At 46.1% G+C, this 20,517-nt stretch overlaps 1 protein-coding gene across 1 annotated transcript in view; it reads right to left on the bottom strand.

Moving 5' to 3' along the window:
- LOC144500280 (voltage-gated delayed rectifier potassium channel KCNH8-like) overlaps positions 1 to 20,517 on the bottom strand; it is a 203,428-nt gene that overhangs the window by 12,116 nt on the left and 170,795 nt on the right. The window contains exon 15 of the mRNA XM_078222956.1: positions 15,731 to 15,837. Within this exon, the coding sequence (XP_078079082.1) occupies positions 15,731 to 15,837 (107 nt within the window). The remainder of the gene's footprint in view (positions 1 to 15,730; positions 15,838 to 20,517) is intronic.

The raw sequence follows: 20,517 nt of genomic DNA, 5'->3' as shown, positions 1-20,517 counted from the left end.
TGTAATTGTGAGAGGGGTGGGAGATGTTCTTCCTGCTTTTTCGATGTGACACGTTGAATAGTACATTATCCCTCAAGTATTTCATTTCTATCCCATTTTGATGCTAATAGCATTTAAATTGCTAGTGCACTCTAAACTTGGCCTCATGCATTTGAGACAATAGAAAGAATTTCTTAAACACCAGAAACACACAGCGTAAAGTAACAAGCAATGCACTGTACATCAATGCTTTGAGTAAAATAACACCCTCCTTCAGAAAATAATATGACTTGCTTTCTCAATACAAATAATAAAAATCATAAATAAATCATGTTATGTCATCAGCTTCTTCCAACCATTATAATTTATACTCACAGCTCTGTATGAATCTACTAAATGGCAATTTATAACATGAGGCCGAGGCCACACTCGTCATTCATTGCTATAATGTGATGATATCATAGCAACTGTTGCTGAGAAATGAGAACAAAGAACAGGAACAGGCCCTTCAGCCCACCAAGTCTGTGTCGACACGGATGCCTCTCTAATTTAATATTTTCTTGCCTCTACGTGGTCCATATCCCTCTATTCCCTGCCTATTCATGTATCTATCCAGATGCCTCTTGAACGTTGTTATAGAATCTGCTTCCACCACCTCCTCTGGCAGCCGTTCCAGGCATTCACCACCCTCTGTGTGAAAAACTTGCCCCTTGCATCGCTTTTAAATATTCCCCCTTTTACTTTCAACCTATGCTCCTGAGTAATTGACCCTTCAACCCTGGGAAAAAGATTGGCTATCCACTCTGTCCAAGCCTGTCATAATCTTGTAAACCTCTATCAGGTCCCCCCTCATCCTCCGACGCTCCAATGAAAACAATCCAAATTGGTTCAACCATTCTTAATAGTTCATATCCTCCAAACCAGGCGACATCCTGGTAAATCTCTTCTGCACCCTTTCCAATGCATCAACATCCTTTCGGAAGTGTGGGGACTAGAATTGTACACAATACTCCAAATGTGGCCTAATCAAAGTCTTATACAGCTGCAACATGATTTTCCAATTCCTATACTCAACACCCCGACCGATGAAGGCCAGAATGCCTTACACCTTCTTGACCACCTTATCCACCTGAGTTGCCACCTTCAGGGAACTGTGGATCTGCACGCCTAGATCCCTCTGTATGCTAATATTTCTAAGGGCTCCACCATTTACTCCATACTTTCCTTCTGCGGTAGACCTTCCAAATCACATCACCTTACATTTGTCCGGATTAAATTCCATCTGCCATCTTTCAGCCCAGATCTCCAGCTGATTATATCCTGCTGTATCCTCTGACAATCCTCCTCACTATCCACTACTTCCCCAATTTTTGTATCATCTGCAAATTTACTAATCACACCACTGACATTTTCCTCCAAATCATTTATATATATTACAAACAACAGGGGCCTCAGCACTGATCTTGTGGAACACTGCTTGTCACAGACCTTCAGTCAGAAAAGTATCCTTTCACTGCTACTCTCTGCTTTCTATGCCCAAGCCAGTCTTGTTTCCATCTTACCAGCTCACCTTGGATCCCATGTGACTTCACCTTCTGTTATCAACCTGCCATGAGGAACCTTATCGAAGGCTTTACTAAAGTCCATGTCTACAACACCCACTGCCCTGCCCTGGTCAATGTTTTTTGTCACTTCCTCAAAGAACTCAATCAGGTTTGTGAGACACGACCTCCCCTTCACAAAATCATGCTGCCTATTGCTAATAAGCCTATTCCCTTCCAAATGTGAGTACATCCTGTCCCTAAGAATCTTCTCCAATCATTTCCCCACCACAGATGTAGGGCTCACAGGCTGTAATTTCCTGGATTGTCTCTTCTGCCCTTCTTACACAGAGGAACAATGTTAGCTACTCTCCAATCCTCTCGTACCTCACCTGTGGCTAAAGAGGATACAAAGATTTTGGCCAAGGCCTCAGCAATGTCTTCCCTTGCCTCTCTCAGCATTCTGGGATAGACCCTATCTGGCCCTGGGGACTTGTCCGCCTTAATGTTTTTCAAGACATCCAATACCTCCCTTTTTATCTCAGCATGACCTAGAATGTCAACATTCTCCTTTCTACACACACCATCCACCACATCCTTCTCCATGGTGAATACTGATGCAAAGTACTCGTTAAGGACCTCACCCCCTCATCTGGCTCCGCACACAAATTCCCTCCACTGTCCTTGAGTGGACCCACCCTTTCCTTAGCTACCTTCTTCCACATTATATATAGATAAAAAGCCTTGGGATTCTCTTTAATCTTGCCTGCCAAGGACATTTCATGGCCCATTTTAGCCCTCCTAAGTCCCTGTTTAAGTTCTTTCCTGCTATTTTTGTATTCCTCAAGAACCTTATCCATTTTCGATTTCCTGAAATTTATGTATGCCTCCTTCTTCTTTTTCACTAAGCTCACAATCTCTCTTGTCATCCGGGGTTCCTGAATCCTACCATCTTTACCCTTCATTTTTACAGGGACATACTTGTCCTGAATTGTTAACTGATTTTTAAAAGGCTCCCACATATCAGATGTGGATTTACCCTCATACAGCCGTCCCCAGTCTACATTCCCTAGCTCCTGCCTAATAATGTCATAGTTAGCCTTCTCCCAGCTTAGTACTTTCACTCTGGGACTACTTCTATCATTTTCTACAAGTATCCTGAAACTTATAGAATTGTGATCACTTTTCCCAAAATGGTCCCCCACTGAGACATCAATCATTTGTCCGGGCTCGTTTCCCAGAATCAGGTCTAAGATAGCCCCTTCCCGAGTTGGACTATCTACACATAGCCTCAAGAAGCACTCTTAGACACACTGAACAAACTCAGCCCCGTGCAAGCCCCTGGCACTAAAGTTGCAAGTTATCTATCATTGACAAACCATAGTAAATGGCTGGAATCTTATGGTGACTGAGGGAGTGGGATGGAAGATGGCAGGGTGGCGGGGGGTGGGGGGGGCGGGGGGGGGTGGGGGGTGGGGGGGGGGGTGGAACAGTTATGCTGCTGGCTCCTGGTATTTGTTGGCATTTTACCAGATGTGAAGATGGCAGATATCCCACCCGTCCTTGGGCCAGTTGGGATTCTTAAGAGACCAATTGAGAGCCACTGTTCCCAGCATGGGAGGTATTTTACCAGCGGTGGATGGGCACTCTGCCATGTGGAAAGAGCACCAGGCATACCCACGTATACCTGCGGGCTCAAGGGTGGTCCCTCCTGATTGGATACCCTGTGGCTCATAGCTGGCACCCTATGCGCCAAAGGCCACACCAGTGGCCTTTGCCCTCAGGATTGACACCCCTCCCTCGCCAGGGACTGATGCCTGATTGGCCGCAGCGATCCCCAACCCCACCTCTTGGGGTTTGCTGCATTCCCAGCACTGGCCATCATTCCAGGTGGCGCTGCTGGGACTGAAGAACTGCTGGCCCTCTGATTGGCAAACAGCTCTGTGAGGTGGGACATCCTGCCTCAGAGGGGCAGAAGCAATGAGTGCAGGAGATTAATTGTCTGCTCAACTCAAACCCTGGTCGGGGCTTTCATGGCTGGTGGAGCTGGGGTTGTCTCCAACATTCCATCCTACAGATGGGGCCACCGCCTCTGTATAAAACCCTGGCCTCTGCTGCTAAACCATAATTGATCATTTACATCTGACTTCACAACAACTGAATCTTAATTGTTTTGATGGATGATGTTAAATAATTAGTAACACTCCAGTGGACCTGGAATGGAAAATGGAGACATTAACAACAACAAACTACACATATATAGCATTGTGAACATAGTGAAATGTCCCAGGAGTATAATCAGATGAAACAGACACCGAACCAAAGAAGTTCGCATTCAGACTGGTAACCAAAAGGTTGACCAAAGAGGTTGATTTTAATGTCCCTCTTAAGAACAAAGAAAAGTACAGCATAGGAACAGGCCCTTCGGCCCTCCAAGCCCGTCATGAGGCCCCATCTAAACTACAAAAAACCTTCTGCCCTTACTCAGTTCCTATCTCTCTATTCCCTCCCTATTCATGTACCCAGCAAGATGCCTCTTAAATGTTGCCTGCTTCCATCACTTCCTCTGGCAGCACGTTCCAGGCACCCACCACTCTCTGCGTGAAAACCTTCCCCCGCACATCTCCCTTAAACTTTCTCCCTCTCACCTTGAACCTGTGCCCCCTTGTAACTGACACTTTCACCCTGGGAAAAAGCCTCTGACTATCCACCCTGTCTATGCCTCTCATAATTTTGTAGACCTCCATCAGGTCTCCCCTCAGCCTCCATCTTTCCAGTGAAAACAATCCTAGTTTATTCAACCTCTCCTCATAGCCAACACCCTCGAGACCAGGCAACATCCTGGTGAACCTTCTTTGAATTATACAGTACAGAAGGAGGCCATTCGGCCCATCAAGTCTGCACCGATCACAATCCCACCCAGCCCCTATCCATAACCCCATGCATTTACCGTAGCTAGTCCCCCTGATATTAGGGGCAATTTAGCATGGCCAATCCATCTAACCCACACATCTTTGGATTGTGGAAGGAAACTGGAGCACCCGGAGGAAACCCATGCAGACATGGGGAGAATGTGCAAACTCCACACAGACAGTGACCCAAGCCGGGAATCAAACCCGGGTCACTGGCGCTGTGAGACAACAGTGCTTTGCTCTCTTTCCAAAGCTTCCATGTCCTTCTGGTAGTGTGGCGACCAGAACTGCACGCAATACTCCAAATGCGGCCTAACCAAGGTTTTATATAGCTGCAACATGATTTGCCAACTCTTGTACTCAATGCCCCAGCTGATGAAGGCAAACATGCAATATGCCTTCTTAATCACCTTGGCCACCTGAGTTGCCACTTTTAGGGAACTGTGGACCTGCACGCTCAGATCCCTCTGTATGTTAATGTTCCTAAGGGTTCTGCCATTTACAGTATAATTTACATCTAAATTTGATCCCCCAAAATGCATCAGCTCACATTTGTCCTGATTAAACTCCATCTGCCATTTCTGTGCCCAAGTCTGCAATTGATCTATATCCTGTTGTATCCTCTGACAATCCCCGGCACTATCAGCAACTCCACCAATCTTTGTGTCATCCGCAAACTTACTAATCTGACCACCCACATTTTCCTCTAGATCATTTATATATACTACAAACAACAGAGGTCCCAGCACTGATCCCTGCGAAACACCACTTACTATAGATCTCCACTCTGAAAAACACCCTTCCACCTCTACTCTCTGTCTGCTATAACCAAGCCAGTTCTGTATCCATCTAGCCAGCTCACCCTGAATCCCATGTGATTTTAGTTATTGTACCAGTCTGTCATCGGGGATCTTGTCAATTGCCTTACTAAAGTCCATATAAACCACATCCACAACCCTTCCCTCATCAATTATCTTTGTCACCTCTTCAAAAAACTCAATCAAGTTAGCGAGACATGACTTTCTCCGTACAAAGCATTGCCGCCTGTCACTAACTAGTCCATTTTCTTCCAAATGTGCATATATCCTGTCTCCCAGTATCTTCTCCAAAATCTTCCCCACCACTGACGTCAGGCTCACCGACCTATAATTTCCTGGATTATCCCTGCTTCCTTTCTTAAACAAGGGAACAACATTGGCTATTCTCCAGTCCTCTGGAACCTCACTTGTGGTCAAAAAGGATGTAAAGGTATCTGTTAAGGCCCCAGCTATTTCTTCCTTTGCCTCCCACAATAACCTGGGATAGATCCCATCCGGCCCCGGGGACTTGTCTGCCTTAATGCAATTTAGGATACCCAACATTTCCTCCTTCGATATATTGACATTCTCTAGAACGTTCACATACCTATCGCTGACCTCACCGTCCGTCATGTCCTTCTCCTTTGTGAATACCAATACAAAGTACTCATTAAGGATTTCACCCACTTCCTGTGGTTCCACGCATAGCTTCCCTTCACTGACCTTGAGTGCACCTACTCTTTCTCTTGCGACCCTCTTGCTCCTAAAAGCTTTGGGATTCTCCTTGACCCTGTTTGCTAAAGACATTTTATGTCCCTTTTAGCTCTCCTATTCCACGTTTAAGTTCCTTCCTACTTTCACTATACTCCTCTGGGGCTTTGTCAGTTTTTAGATGCCTAAACCTATTGCATGCTTCCTTTTCCCTTTTGACTAACTTACAATTTCCCTTGTCATCCATGGTTCCCAAATCCTGTAATTTCTATCCTTCATTTTTGTGGGGACATGCCTGTCCTACACTTCAATCAACCGGCCTTTAAAAGCCTCCCTCATGCGAGGTGTGGATTTGTTCTGAAATAGCCGTACCAATCGACATTCCCCGTACCTGTCAAATTTGGATGTATTTGGCCCTCTCCCAATTAAGGAGATTCACCCGAAGGCCCCTCTTGTCGTTATATGACTACCTGAAATCTTATGGAATTATGGTCGCTAAGCCCAAGTTGCTCCCCCTCTGAAACATCGATCATCTGGCCCAGCTCATTCCCCAATACCAAGTCTAGTTTGGCTTCCTCCCTGGTTGGATTGTCAACATACTATATCAAAAAAAAACCCTGGACACATCTAACAAATTGCTCTCCATCCGAGCCCCTGGTTGTAAGGGAGTCGAGTCGATGTGGGGGAAGTTAAAGTCACTCACCACAACAACCCTGCTTTTTTCACACCTTTTCAGTATCTGACTCCACAACTGCTCCTCTGTCTCCTGTGGGCTGTTGGGAGGTCTATAGTACACTCCCAACATTGTGATTTTACCCCTTATAGGTGGAGCCTGAGCTCCACCTATAATGCCTCACTACAAGATCCTTCCAATGTGTCCTCATTGATGTGATGTGCTTCCTAATCGGCAATGCAACCCCCCACCCCTTTTGTTTCCCCTCTGTCCCATCTAAAACAACGATATCCCGGAATGTTAGCTGCCAGTCCTGTCTCTCCTTTAACCATGTCTCTGTAATTACAATTACATAATTCCATGCAGTAATCCAGGCTCTCAGTTCATCTTTCTTACCTGTTATACTTGCATTGAAACAAACGCACTCCAGACCCCCAGTCCTACCGAGTCCTACGGCTTCCCTCTGCCTGCTCTTACTCTGCACCATGTTCATCTCAGTCTCATTTTCTTCCCCAGTCTCCACACTTACTGCTGTTCTGGTTCCCACCCCCCCGCCACATTAGTTTAAACCCCCCCAAACAGCACTAGCAAATCTCCCGCTCAGGATATTGGTGCCCCTCCAGTTCAGGTGCAGTAAAGGAAGGAAGATCATTAAAGGTACACTTTGGTCTTAGCCACTGCTTTGCCGGTTCCTTTGCAGATTTAAAAAATGACAGATCTGATCATACAAGGAAGCCCTTAATTGTGCTGAATTGGGTTTCTTTTAATGTCTCATCACATAATGGTGTCCTTAATTTGGCTGCAACATCTTCAGTCACATCAGTAAATCCAATTTACCTGAATGCTGCATTTCCCTTGCCATGTGTCATGCCCAGTAAAGTCATGTCACATTCATAATGGATGTATCAAGCTCTTATGGAGGTTTTGGAACTGCCTTTTATTTGCTTAAAATGGAAACTGATGAACTGTTAAATTGTCTGCTGAAGGGTGAGACGGCCTTTGAATATTCAACATGGAATCATAGAGTCCCTACAGTGCAGAAGGAGGCTACTCAGCCCATCGAGTCTGCACCGACCACAATCCCACCCAGACCCTATCCCCATAACCCCATGTATTTACCCTACCAGTCCCCCTGACACTAAGGATCAATTTAGCATGGCCAATCGGCTTAACCTGCACATCTTTGGACTGTGGGGGGGAAACCGGAGCACCCGGAGGAAACCCACGGAGACACGGGGAGAATGCGAAAACTCCACACAGACAGTGACCCGAGGCCGGAATCGAACCCCATACTGAACATTGATTATCAAGTTCTGAATTGAATAATCATGGGTCAGGGCCTCCTCCTGGAATGGACATACCAAGACCAATGTTATCTGTGGAATTCACACTGTGGAGATGCCGGAGTTGGACTGGGGTAAACACAGTAAGAAGTTTAACAACACCAGGTTAAAGTCCAACAGGTTTATTTGGTAGCATAAGCCACACAAGCTTTCGGAGCTCCAAGCCCCTTCTTCAGGTGAGTGGGAATTCTGTTCACAATTCTGTTTGTGAACAGAATTCCCACTCACCTGAAGAAGGGGCTTGGAGCTCCGAAAGCTTGTGTGGCTTTTGCTACCAAATAAACCTGTTGGACTTTAACCTGGTGTTGTTAAACTTCTTCCTGAATTCACACTGGCCATTGTTCGAAACTTAGTCAAAACACAGTTGATGGACTTCTAGACTTTATGGATTCAGGACTGTCGTACAACAAAAGAAAGATGGCAAAACCAGTTACCCACAAGTTAAATGTGAAACACCATCATCTATCTTCTATTGTATATCAATGGAATTGCAGCTTTAAGCCATTCTGGGTGGACAAAGACCATTAACCATGTGACAGAAACTGGCTTCTGATTCTGAGATTCTTCATTATCCCAGGGTCCAGAAGCGATCTGGACAGACTGCAGAGGAATACAAATCCCACTCCTGGATTAGAGCACAAAACTCTAGGTGGACACGCCAATGCTGTACTGATCCCTGTGTGTTAATTTACACAAGATTAAGAGGTGTAAAATGGATAAAAGCTTCTGGCATTGATACCACAAAGGCCGTGATTGATTGATTGATTGACAATATTCCGAGCAGGTAAGAAGAGCAATGTAATTCAAAAGGAAAGTTGAATGGTTGAGACTCGGGACTAGAATTTCCCCATGGGGCACAACTCCTCTGAGAAGCTGCAAACCATGTCTGTTAACAGTACAGGCCAGACACCAGCAAAATTGTGAGCGGGGGTGGTGGGGGGGGGGGGGGGGTGGCCAATCCTGCAATGAAGGCAGGAAGGGAGGGAACACTGCATGAGGACTCACTACCCAGACCCTTACCCCATGCCATCCAAAAAGTGTTGGAAATGGGAATCCTGGGAGGAATTATCCGGCCACACTGGCCTAAAAGCCAAAAATTCCTGCCCAACTGTCAATGGTGTTTCACATTGTCGGAACCCGCCGGCTAAAACTCCAATGGCGGTCGGGATGGGAGAATTCTGGCCGGTAGTCCTGAAATCGTGTTCCATCCACCATTTCTAAAGGCCTCCCTGCTCAGTGAAAATCTGGACCCCAGGCAAACGAATCAGGATGAGATATTTGTAATATCGGCAGTTTTTTAACATCCATTTTGCACAGTAAAACCCTACCTCGCCTCAGCACAGAAATGGCATCATTGCTGCAAATTAAGCCAATTATTTATATTTTTGTGTGATCGATTTTAAACATTAAACATTAGCGATTTATAAACTGGATAGGAAAGGCAACATTGAGAAACACAGTGGGATATGCCCAATTCTCTCTTCTGCAACAGCCAATTATCTTAAAGGAAATCTGCGGACTCTAAATAATTTCTGCTTCATGCACAAAGCACTCTTCCAGTATTTGCTTCCCAGCGCTAATTAAATTTATCATTAAGGTGCTGCCAACAACTTTCACAGTGGATGCTTCCCCCTCGCTGAGGAGCCATCCATTCCTGCAAAGATTTAGCAGCCTAGAGGCCACTAACAGCTCTTTTTGTCGAAATGTCTGGTTCTTTGTTGTGTTGATATACAAAATCTAGAAGTTCTTAGAATCCCAGTGCAGAAGGAGGCCATTCGGCCCATCGAGTCTGCACCGACCACAGTCCCACCCAGGCCCTATCCCCATAACCCCATGTATTTACCCTAGCTAGTCCCTCTGACACTAAGGGGCAATTTAGCATGGCCAATCCACCTAACCTGCACACCTTTGGAGTTAGACATTGGCAGGACTAAAAGATTCTGCCGGGGGGGGCCAATGACCACCTCTGCTACTGGAAAACACCCCGTAGGGGAGCTGGAAAATCCCACTTAATGGCTGGAATTTTCCAGCCCTTTATGCCCCGCTGCCGCTGCAACAAGGACAGAAAATTTGGCTTTTAGTTGAACTTTAGGGACTGGGGAAGAAAGCGAGACAGAGATAAACATAGTGCAGAGTAAGAGGTAGGCAGAGGGAGGCCAAGGGGCTTGGCGGGACTGGAGGTCTGGAGTGCATTTGCTTCAATGCACTCCAGACCAGGAGTTCTGTGTACTGCGAGCATTTCTGTTCATTAAATGAAGACAAGGATTTCCTCTGGGTGCCCAGTGCAGCGAAATAATAAATCAGCCTTTTCATGAGTGTATTTAGCATAAAATCCTACAGTGGAACGCATGCGCTGGGCCTTTGAAAGAGCAATCTAATTAGTCCCACACCCGTACCTCTTTCCCAGAGTTCTGCAAATCCATTCCTTTTCAAGTCTATATCCAATTCTCTTTTGAGAGTATTCATTGGAACTGCTTTCACTGCCCTTTCAGCATCCCAGCTCATCACAGCTCAGCACGCGATAGAAATTCACCTCTCCTCCTTCTGTTTCTTTTGCCAATTATCTTCAGTCTGTTTTAGTACATTTGTCTATTACCTAAAAAAATAAAATGCCCGGTTCCCAGCTGCTCCCATAGAATAGACCCCCTACAGTGCAATGGAGGCCATTTGGCCCATCAAATCTGCACTGACAACAATCCACCCAGGCCGATCCTCATAATCCCACATATTTATCCCACTAATCCCTCTAATCTACACAGCCCGGGACATTAAGGAGCAATTTAGCATGGCCAATCAACCTAACTCGTACATCTTTGGGCTGTGGAAGGAAACCAGAGCACCCGGAGGAAACCCACGCAGATACGGGGAGAATGTGCAAACTCCACACAGGCAGTGACCCAAACCGGGAATTGAACCCAGGTCTCTGGAGCTGTGAGGCAGCAATGCTAACCACTGTGCCACCGTGCCGCTCATACATTCTTCCCCACATTCTTCACAGTCGAGTAAGTCGACTTGAGGTCGCAGCCTCTTCCAGTGCGCCTGCACACACAGCCACACCTATTCTTTGTACATTGGGGACACAAAAGGAAATTTCCACCATTGAAAATAGTCCAAAGTAACTTTTACTGATGGGTAAAAGTTTTACTTTTACTAATCCGAGCCTTAAAAAGAAATTCTCTTCCAATGTCACCATTTCCAATTTCTCCATCATGTCACCTCTTAGATGTTATATATTGTTCTATCCTAGAATCATAGAATCCCGACACTGCAGACGGAGGGCATTTGGCCCATCGAGCCTACACCGACAACAATCCCACCCAGGTCCTTTCCTTTCCCCCAAACCCCACGTATCTACCCTGCCAATCCCCTTTGACACTTACAGTCAATTTCGCATGGCCAATCGACCTGACCTCCACATCATTGGACTGTGGGAGGAAACTGGAGCACCCGATGGAAACCTATGCAGACACAGGGAGAATGTGCAAACTCCACATAGACAGTCACCCAAGGTTGGAATCGAACCGGGGTCTCCGGCGCTGTGAGGCAGCAGTGCTAACCACTGTGCCACCATGCGATGATCTGTAAATATCTGTAAAGAGCTGGCAACTAATTAGCTGGGAACTTGTTGTAAGAGGTAAGTGTTCTGAGTGACCACACTTCGTGTCAGATGTGATGTGTAGACTGATGTGATATGTAACAGAAGCCATTCGAACCGCTCCTTGTATTGTACAAGGCAGTATTATTTAAAGATACAGGCTGGAATTGTCCGGCCGTTCACACTGGCTGGGATTCTCCAGTCCCGCTGCAGTGAACGGAGATTTGGCTGAGTGCCAAATTTTCTATCCTCGTTTGCAGTGGCAGCAGGGGATAAACGGCTGGAAAATTCCGGCTATAGAATGGGATTTTCCAGCTCCCCCATGGAGTGTTTTCCAGTAGCGGAGGTGGCCATTGGGCTGCCGGCAGAATCTTCCAGTCTTGCCAATGTCTATTTTATGGCTCGCTTGTGCCACTGCCGGGGAACTCACTGTGGTGGGAGTGGAAAAACCCGTTGGTGGGAAGGGCTGGAAAATGCCGCCCAACAAGTCCTGATCTTTCCAAGCTTGAAGCGTGATTATTGCCCACATGCATTCTTTAAAGTTTATTTATTAGTGTAACAAGTAGGCTTACATTAACACTGCCATGAAGTTACTGTGAAAATCTCCTAGTCACCACACTCCGGTGCCTGTTCGGGTACACTGAAGGAGAATTTAGAATGGCCAATACACCTAACCAGCACGTCTTTCGGACTGTGGGAGGAAACTGGAGCACCCGGAGGAAACCCACGCAGACACAGGAAGAATGTGCAAACTCCACACAGACAGTCACTCAACCGGGAATCGAACCCGGCTCTGTAATAGCAGTGCTAACCACTGTACCACCGTGCCACTGAATATACCATTGGATCTTTTACACCCACCTGAGACTGAACCTCAGTTGCTTATTTTAATGCAAAAAAAAATGAATAATGATGAAACTAATTTGGAGTCTGCAATTTCATTTTAGAGTCACAAATTGGTTGTTTCCAGATTTAAACGGTTTCTAATCTCAAGTTCCACTGAGCTGCAATCATTAAAATTCCAATTTAGAACTGGGACACCCATTACATTTTTCAACTCTCTGTCACTGCAAAATGCAGAGATCTCATTATATTTATGGGCAAAGATTTTTTCATTTGCCATAGTCACTTTTATCAAGGAGTAACAATAATTCTCAAAAACATCTGTCTGTGTGTTGTTTAGAGTTACATCAGGTAATTCTCCAGCCCCGTTAGTCCCAGATGTAAATCCTGCTGGGACGGTGAATTTGGTGAGAGACCCGAAACGGGATTTGCGCCGAACATTAAGCAGTTTCCGACGCTCCCGGTCCATCCCATCTCGCACGGTCAGGATCTTGTCCAGAAAGGGCAAGAAACTGACTCAGACTCATCTGCATTGATTTAAATCTCATTAGCAAGATGAAAGTCAAATTTAGTGGCTTCCCGCTACATTCCCGCCCTCCCCCAGCATGAAGTCACCTGGGCGCCAATCACTACAGGTCCCTAAAAGTGGGGATCAGATGCCACAGAGTGGGAGCAAGGAAGTGAGTACTCAGATCCAGGGTGCCCTTGGGTAAAGCATCCACTACCAGAGTACAGAGGGGGATCCCTCGAGGGAGCTGGGGATTGGGGGGACTTGGGCTGTCCTGGAGGATTTCAGGTCAGGGTTCGCCTCCAGGATGGATGTCGCCTGGCTACTCTTTGCTTTGTAGCTTGTGAAAGCTTTAAACTATCTCCCAGCATGTCAATTTCAACGTGAGGTTGCAGGGACTAATCTTCTCTCCGCAGTTTTTAAAAGCTGGATGGCCTCTGATTGGCCCACTAGCTTCAAGAGACCATCCTTAATTGGGCAGGACACCTGGTTCAATGCCAATTAAGAAGGGGCCCTGGTCAAAACCCCAAAGAGTGATTGTCTGTTCCTGGGAGTTGGGTTCAAGATCTGGAAACAGTCTGAACTGCTGTTTGCCACCCACAAAGTTACAGTTGTGAATGTTGGCACAACAGAAATTTTCAAAATCACAATCAATAAATTCCTGTGAGTTAAGAACATCAAAGATGTGGTATATATTTAAGCAGTTGCATGATTGCTTTAAGAGCCAGTTAGATGATTTGAAGGTGATGTCATTAGTGCGTTGCACAGGTTGCTGTTTTAGTTTGTAAGGGCTCCTAGAATAAATCTGTTGTTGTCAGCTTAAATCTATGTGTGCAAACCACGGGGGCAATCTTACCAAAGAAATTCAAAGTGCCGAACAAGTGTGAAAACGGGAGCATTTCAAACCAGATATTTCGGTGAGAAAGGAATTCAAATTTTTATGACACTTAGTAAAGGAAATGAGGCAAAGTGTGATTCTGACCAGTCGGCAGGTGGACAGAATCTATTCATGCCAGAAAGCTGGCTGCTAACTATGAGAGGACACTATTGCGCATGCGCTGTAATCTCCCACCGCACTCTGTACATTGTGTGTTGGGAGATGGTCACATTTCCACTCCCCCAGACATCGCACCCCTACTCCCCTGATGGTGCTCCCCCACCGATCGCGCCCCCCCCCCAATCGCCACCCCCATTCACCACCCTGGCCGATCGCTGCCCCCATTCACGCACAGCAGTGAATGAGATAGAAGCAGAAGGACCTATCAACATGGGTGGAGGGAGAGAAACAAGACGGTGGGTTTTCCCATCACACCCCCGACCCAGGTGCATGTTTTGTCAGCGGAAACAGTTCACCATTGGCCGGCAATGGGATTTTCTACTGATATCTATGGGGTTTTGTGTGCCCGCACCCTCTTCCACCGGGGAACACACCGCGGGGGTCACCATCGGTGGCACCAGAACACCCCGCTGGCGGGAAGGGGCCAGAAAATTACAGCCAGAGTAAACATTTCGAGTCGAAAGATTTGTGACGTTTTGAAGGGTTCTGAAGTTCACTCAGTTCTGAACAAGAGTCATATTCGACTCGGAACATCACCAGGGATTCTACACTCCCACCCATGGTGAAAATCATTGCCGGTGGGACAGAAAATTTGACAGACCGACCAAAGGTCTGTTGATCCAAGTGGGGAATTTTCCACAGCGCACAGATCCGGAAAATGCCGGACATTACCTCTAGTTCTCTCTCCGCAGATGCTGCCAGACCTGCTGGGTTTTTCCAGCATCTGCAGTATTTTGCTTTATTCCAGAGGCAAAATGAAGATGGGTTCCAATCAGTGAGGTATATTTAACAGAGATTAGGTTGCAGGTTACATTTTAACTACATTGCTGCAAGTAAATGAATGTTAAACTTATCACATTCCTGAGTGGTGCTACGACTAAAACAATAATGCCAGTAATGCTTGTGCCTGCACAAGTGGGATAAACATTGGAATTCTTCCAATCTCTCAACACAACTCAGGAGGGACCTCTGCCTCTGGCATGGAAAATAGTTGAGCCATGACTGTTTTGGAATTCTCCTCTTCCAAGGCGTTTCCAGCTTGCAAGGACCAGAATTTCTTTCTGTTTACGATAGATGGGGCAGAGTGAGAGGTGGGGACTCCCTATCCCAGGAGTTCCTGCCTTCCTGACTCTCTCAGGACCTGGTATAAAAATGTGGAGGCTGGCAGGTTCAGCGATTTGAGATGCACTGGCTTCCCCGCAAGGGTGGGTTCTGCTTCTGGTTTCAGGGCAGGAAAATGTCCTGCACTCTCAAGGAAAGGGCAGGAGTGGAGGGGGGAGGGGTGTGTGGAATGGAATTTTTTAAAGAATTATTCTTACCTGGGGTGTCGCAAAGGCATGACCAGCTCTGGGCACCTGACCAAAGAGCCTTTAACAGCACTTGAGTCCACCAGTCTAATGAAAACAAAGATCGGGATTTTCCGGCCATGCTCGCCTGGAAATTCCTGCCCGAGGTCAGTGGACCTTTGCATGGTCCGGGTCCCGCCCACTATGGTTCCCCTGGCGGACGGGACGGGAAAATTCCAGCCCAGGTGTCCATGCACTGATCCATCCAAATCTGGCACTAGAGGGCACTAGTGAGCACACCAATTCACCCAATACCATCCAGCCGCTTGTGCATGTTATTTAGAATAGACCTTTCCAATATTCCAAAGCACTTCAAAGCTTTTCAAACTTTTAAACGCAAGGCTATTTCTCAACTCCCGATCAAGCTTTTCCAAACTCTCGATTTGGATAAACCTCCCCAGTGTGACGTACAGGAGATCAATTACCTTTCTTTGGAGAGAATTTGGTCGATTTTTGAAAACTCTGATCCATGTTAAAGTGAAATGTTGGTGTTTCATATGTCTTGCCGTCATCTTCAATCCCGTCTACAATCCTGTGGAAAGAAATGGGAAGGATTGATTGCGAACTGTTTGATTATCAGTCTCATCTTTTATACAGTGGGGACTGCTCTGTTGCCACCTCACAATATCAGGGTTGACTTGAACATAACCGACAAACGCCTTCACATGAAGGAAGCAACAGGTTCATCTTGTGAGCTGCATTTGATATTGTGGCTTCTGCTCTGTTGCCGCTTCGCTACCACAAACTTGCAACCCTGCTTTAAATTTTGGATTGTTCAAATGTAAAGGTTAATACTTGTGGTAACGTGACCCCTTTAAGGGATGATCCTTTGCGGGCCACGTGATCAGGCCAGACCCAGTGGAATGGAAACGTGAGATGCCAGGCTAATCAGGAGCAATGGCGCGTGTCCTGAGAGGGGGAGGACCTCAGTTGGAGCCCAGGAAGAGAAGAGAGGAGATCTGTGCGACGTTTCTGTCAGGCTCATGTCTGACGTTAGTGTACCTTTAAGAGTTTTTTAAAAAATCATGATCTCTGCAGCTTTCAGCATTGCCAAGTTGTCTGTAGCAGTCCTTTTATTGCTACTTAAATGGGGTTGTATATTTTTACTCTGGAACATTTTATGACCCTGCATTGTTAGAAGGAGGGTCATGTGTTTTAGACAGTTTTTTTCCTAATGATTTTAACATTTCATTTTTCTGTTTGGCTGGCAGCAGTTTTTAGTTTTAGAAGGGACATCAAGCTGAAAGGTAGTGTTTCTCTCTCTCCCTGGTTTTGGAAATTCTGCTGGTTAGCTGAAAGCAAGGCTTATTGCCTCCCTGGAGTAGAGAATCTGCTGTTGATGGCTAGACCAGTGTCTCTCCTTGGAGTTCTGGGAAGCTGTTCTGACTCCAATCTTGTCTGTGTGTGTCTCAAGAGAACTGAAACATTCATTCAAAGGATTCAGTTCCAGTGTCGCGTGAGCATTAGTCTTTGCTGTGTTATGTGAAAATGATTTTTTTCTATGGGACGTTTTTATTTGATTGGAACATTTTAGATATATTTGTTAAGGGTTATACATTATCATGGTTGTTTTGTTTTTGTTTGTAATTGATAAAAGTTATTGCTAAGTTATTGCTAATTGTTAACTATATTCTTAATTAAACTTTGTTTGATAAAAGCTCCCTTGTGGGCCATTTGAATCATACCTGAAGTGAAACATATCATGCTTATCCTAGCCAAATTCAGGATGAAAATCTTATGATCCAGGTGGGCTTCATAAAACAATTTGGAGTTTCTGACCTGAATTATAGCACCCATTGTTATAGTTTAATAACTCTTCTTGTCGTTGGACTCACATTAAGTCACCTCCAGTTATTACACTGCTCTAACACCCTCCTTAAAGTGGCGGCACAGTGCCCTTAGTGTCCCAAGATGTGTAGGTTAGATGGGTTAGCAATGGTAAATACGTGGAGATATTGGGATAGGGAGAGGATAAGCGACTGTCTTAGAGAGTCAGTATTCAGTGCAGACTCAAAGGGCTGAATGGCCTCCTCTTGCACTGTTGGGATTCTGCGTGCTTTCAGCAAGAATTCTGGATTTATTGCAAAGACCAGTGTGATTCTCGATTTTCGCTTGCTGTCAATTCTGCAGTGGGGGAGAAATTCTGCAATGAGGAGATGTTCAGTGATTGAAGAATCAGAGAGGACTGGATACTCTGACTACACGCGACAAATCCTTCACAGAGATAACCACTCTGAAGCTGTGCTCCGCAGTGGGAATTTAAGAACACAAACTCCAGCACAGCTCTCCACCAGGTATACATTGACACCTCCCTGTCAACCTTCAGTATCTCTTTTCATCAACCTCTCCTTTCCTTAATCCCCACCACCAGGTTCTGCATTCTCCCACTATTGCCTTCCCCACACTGCTAAAGATTCAACCTGTATCCTTCATACATCCCTCTTCTGGGGCAGCACGGTGGCACAGTGGTTAGCACTGCTGCCTCACAGAGCCAGGGACCCGGGTTTGATTCCTGCCTCGGGTCACTGTCTGTGTGGAGTTTGTACATTCTCCCCGTGTCTGCGTGGGTTTCCTCCGGGTGCTCCGGTTTCCTCCCACAGTCCAAAGATGTACGGGTTAAGTTGATTGACCATGCTAAGTTGCCCCTTAGTGTCGGGCGAACTAGCTAGTAGGGTAAATACATGGAATTGTGGGGACAGGGGCTGGATGGGATTGTGGTCAGTGCAGACCCGATGGGCTGAATGGCCTCCTTCTGCACTGTAGGATTCTATGATTCTCTGCTCCCTCGCCCCATCCCTTCAATCATCATTATCCCCTCAGACAGAGTTGGGCGAATCACAAGTCATCCAGTGCCACATTCAGACCTGCTCCTCTGCTGTGCCTCTATATTAAATCCTCTCAGCTAGTCTTCAAATTGATTAAGCTGTATCCAATTTGTGAAGCCTCTACAATCCTTTGTTGTTATTTTCTTTGGTCGGGTTTGTGCTCATCCAGATTTAAGAACATAGAACATAGAACAGTGCAGCACAGAACAGCCCCTTCGGCCCACGATGTTGTGCCGAACCCTTTCCGAAACCAAGATCAAGCTATCCCACTCCCTATCATCCTGGTGTGCTCCATGTGCCTATCCAATACCCGCTTGAAAGTTCCTAAAGTGTCCGGCTCCACTATCACAGCCAGCAGTCCATTCCACACCCCAACCACTCTCTGAGTAAAGAACCTACCTTGTACATCCCTCCTATATCTTCCACCATGAACCTTATAGTTATGCCCCCGAGTAACAATGACATCCACCCGAGGAAATAGTCTCTGAACGTCCACTCTATCTATCCCCCTCTTCATCTTATAAACCTCTATTAAGTCACCTCTCAACCTCCTCCGCTCTAAAGAGAAAAGCCCTAGCTCCCTCAACTTTTCCTCATAAGACCTACCCTCCAAACCAGGCAGCATCCTGGTAAATCTCCTCTGCACTCTTTCCAGCACTTCCACATCCTTCTTATAGTGAGGTGAGCAGAACTGCACACAATATTCCAAATGTAGTCTCACCAAGGTCCTGTACAGTTGCCGCATAACCCCACGGCTCTTAAACTCAAACCCCCTGTTAATAAACGCTAACACACTATAGGCCTTCTTCACGGCTCTATCCACTTGAGTGGCAACCTTCAGAGATCTGTGGATATGAACCCCAAGATCTCTCTGTTTCTCCACATTCCTCAGAACCCTACCTTTAGGTAATTTAAGGTAATAATCAATTTGAGGGCAATAAGCATCCCCATATACACACTCACTGATAATGCTGATGCTTTTTACCAATACATTAAAGTTTAACAAGGTATTTATTTTTCTGTTCATAGGAACCTAATTCCCAGTTTCCCAGTGTACAGACCAGTTGACTCTGGCAAGAGCTTGCACTGGAACCTTTTAATATTGGGAGTCTGTTGTGTTGTCGCCACCACAATGTTCTGGCTGACTAGGAAACTTTCCTGCAAATATTGCCCTCCATGGACACATTGGAAGCATCGACAGCTTGTTAATCAACCTGTTTGGCCACATTATGGACACATCTTCCATGGCCATCAAGTCCTGGATGGGACAATAGCTCAGAGGTCAGCAGGCCACCCACTGTGACACAAGACCTCCCCTCTCCAGTGATCAACATGGAGTAGAGGGAAATTAGTGGTTCACTTATATTCAAGAATTAATATGGGAAATCTATGTGACAGGAGGTAGTTTAAATCTTGTAGTGTAGTTGCCTTTGATTTAGAACATAGAAAAAAATACAGCACAAACAGGCCCTTCGGCCCACAAGTTGCACCGGTCATGTCCCTACCTACCTAGGCTTATATATAGGCTTACCTATAACCCTCAATCATATTAAGTCCCATGTACTCATCCAGAAGTCTCTTAAAAGACCCTATCGAGTTTGCCTCCACCACCACTGATGGCAGCCGATTCCACTCACCCACCCACTAGATAAAAGGTTAGTGACTAATTTAAAGGTGTTTTCATTTTCCAGTTCCAATTCCGAATACTTTTTCAGGCAATACTCTAACATTTACATTCCCATTCCATGGAGAAACAATTAATTTGCATTCCTACTCTGTCCTCCTGTTCCCCCACTTACACTCCAACCCCATTCTGCTCGTCCCGGTCAGTTTAGCTCAGTCAACTGGACAGTTGGTTCGTGATGCCAATTGCCGCTAACAGCGCGGGTTCAATTCCTGTACCAGCTGAGGCACGGGCAGTATGGTGGCACATGGTTTGCACTGCTGCCTCACAGCGCCAGGGTCCCAGGTTCAATTCTGGCCTCGGATCACGGTCTGTGTGGAGTTTGCACGTTCTCCGCGTGTCTGCGTGGGTTTCCTCTGGGTGCTCCGGGTTAGGTGGATTGGCCATGCTAAATTGACCCTAGTGTCAGGGGGATTAGCAAGGTAAATGTGTGCGGTTACAGGAATAGGGCCTGGATGGGACTGTGGTCGGTACAGACGCGATGGACCGAATGGCCTCCTTCTGTTCTGTAGGGATTCTATGAGTCATTACCTCCTTCTCCACCTTGCCTGAGGTGTGGTGACCCTCAGGTTAAATCGCCACCAGTCAATTCTTCCCCCTCAAACAGGAGAGCAGCCGATGATCATCTGGGACTATGGTGACTTTAACTTTGCTCTCCCCTCGCCACCAGCCATTTATACTCCCACTTTGTTCACCTCTTTCC

Source organism: Mustelus asterias, chromosome 11, assembly GCF_964213995.1.
Source record: "Mustelus asterias chromosome 11, sMusAst1.hap1.1, whole genome shotgun sequence".
NCBI classification, from domain to species: domain Eukaryota; kingdom Metazoa; phylum Chordata; class Chondrichthyes; order Carcharhiniformes; family Triakidae; genus Mustelus; species Mustelus asterias.
The sequence above is the reverse complement of the archived record's forward strand: the minus strand, read 5'-3'. Positions and strand labels throughout refer to the sequence as shown.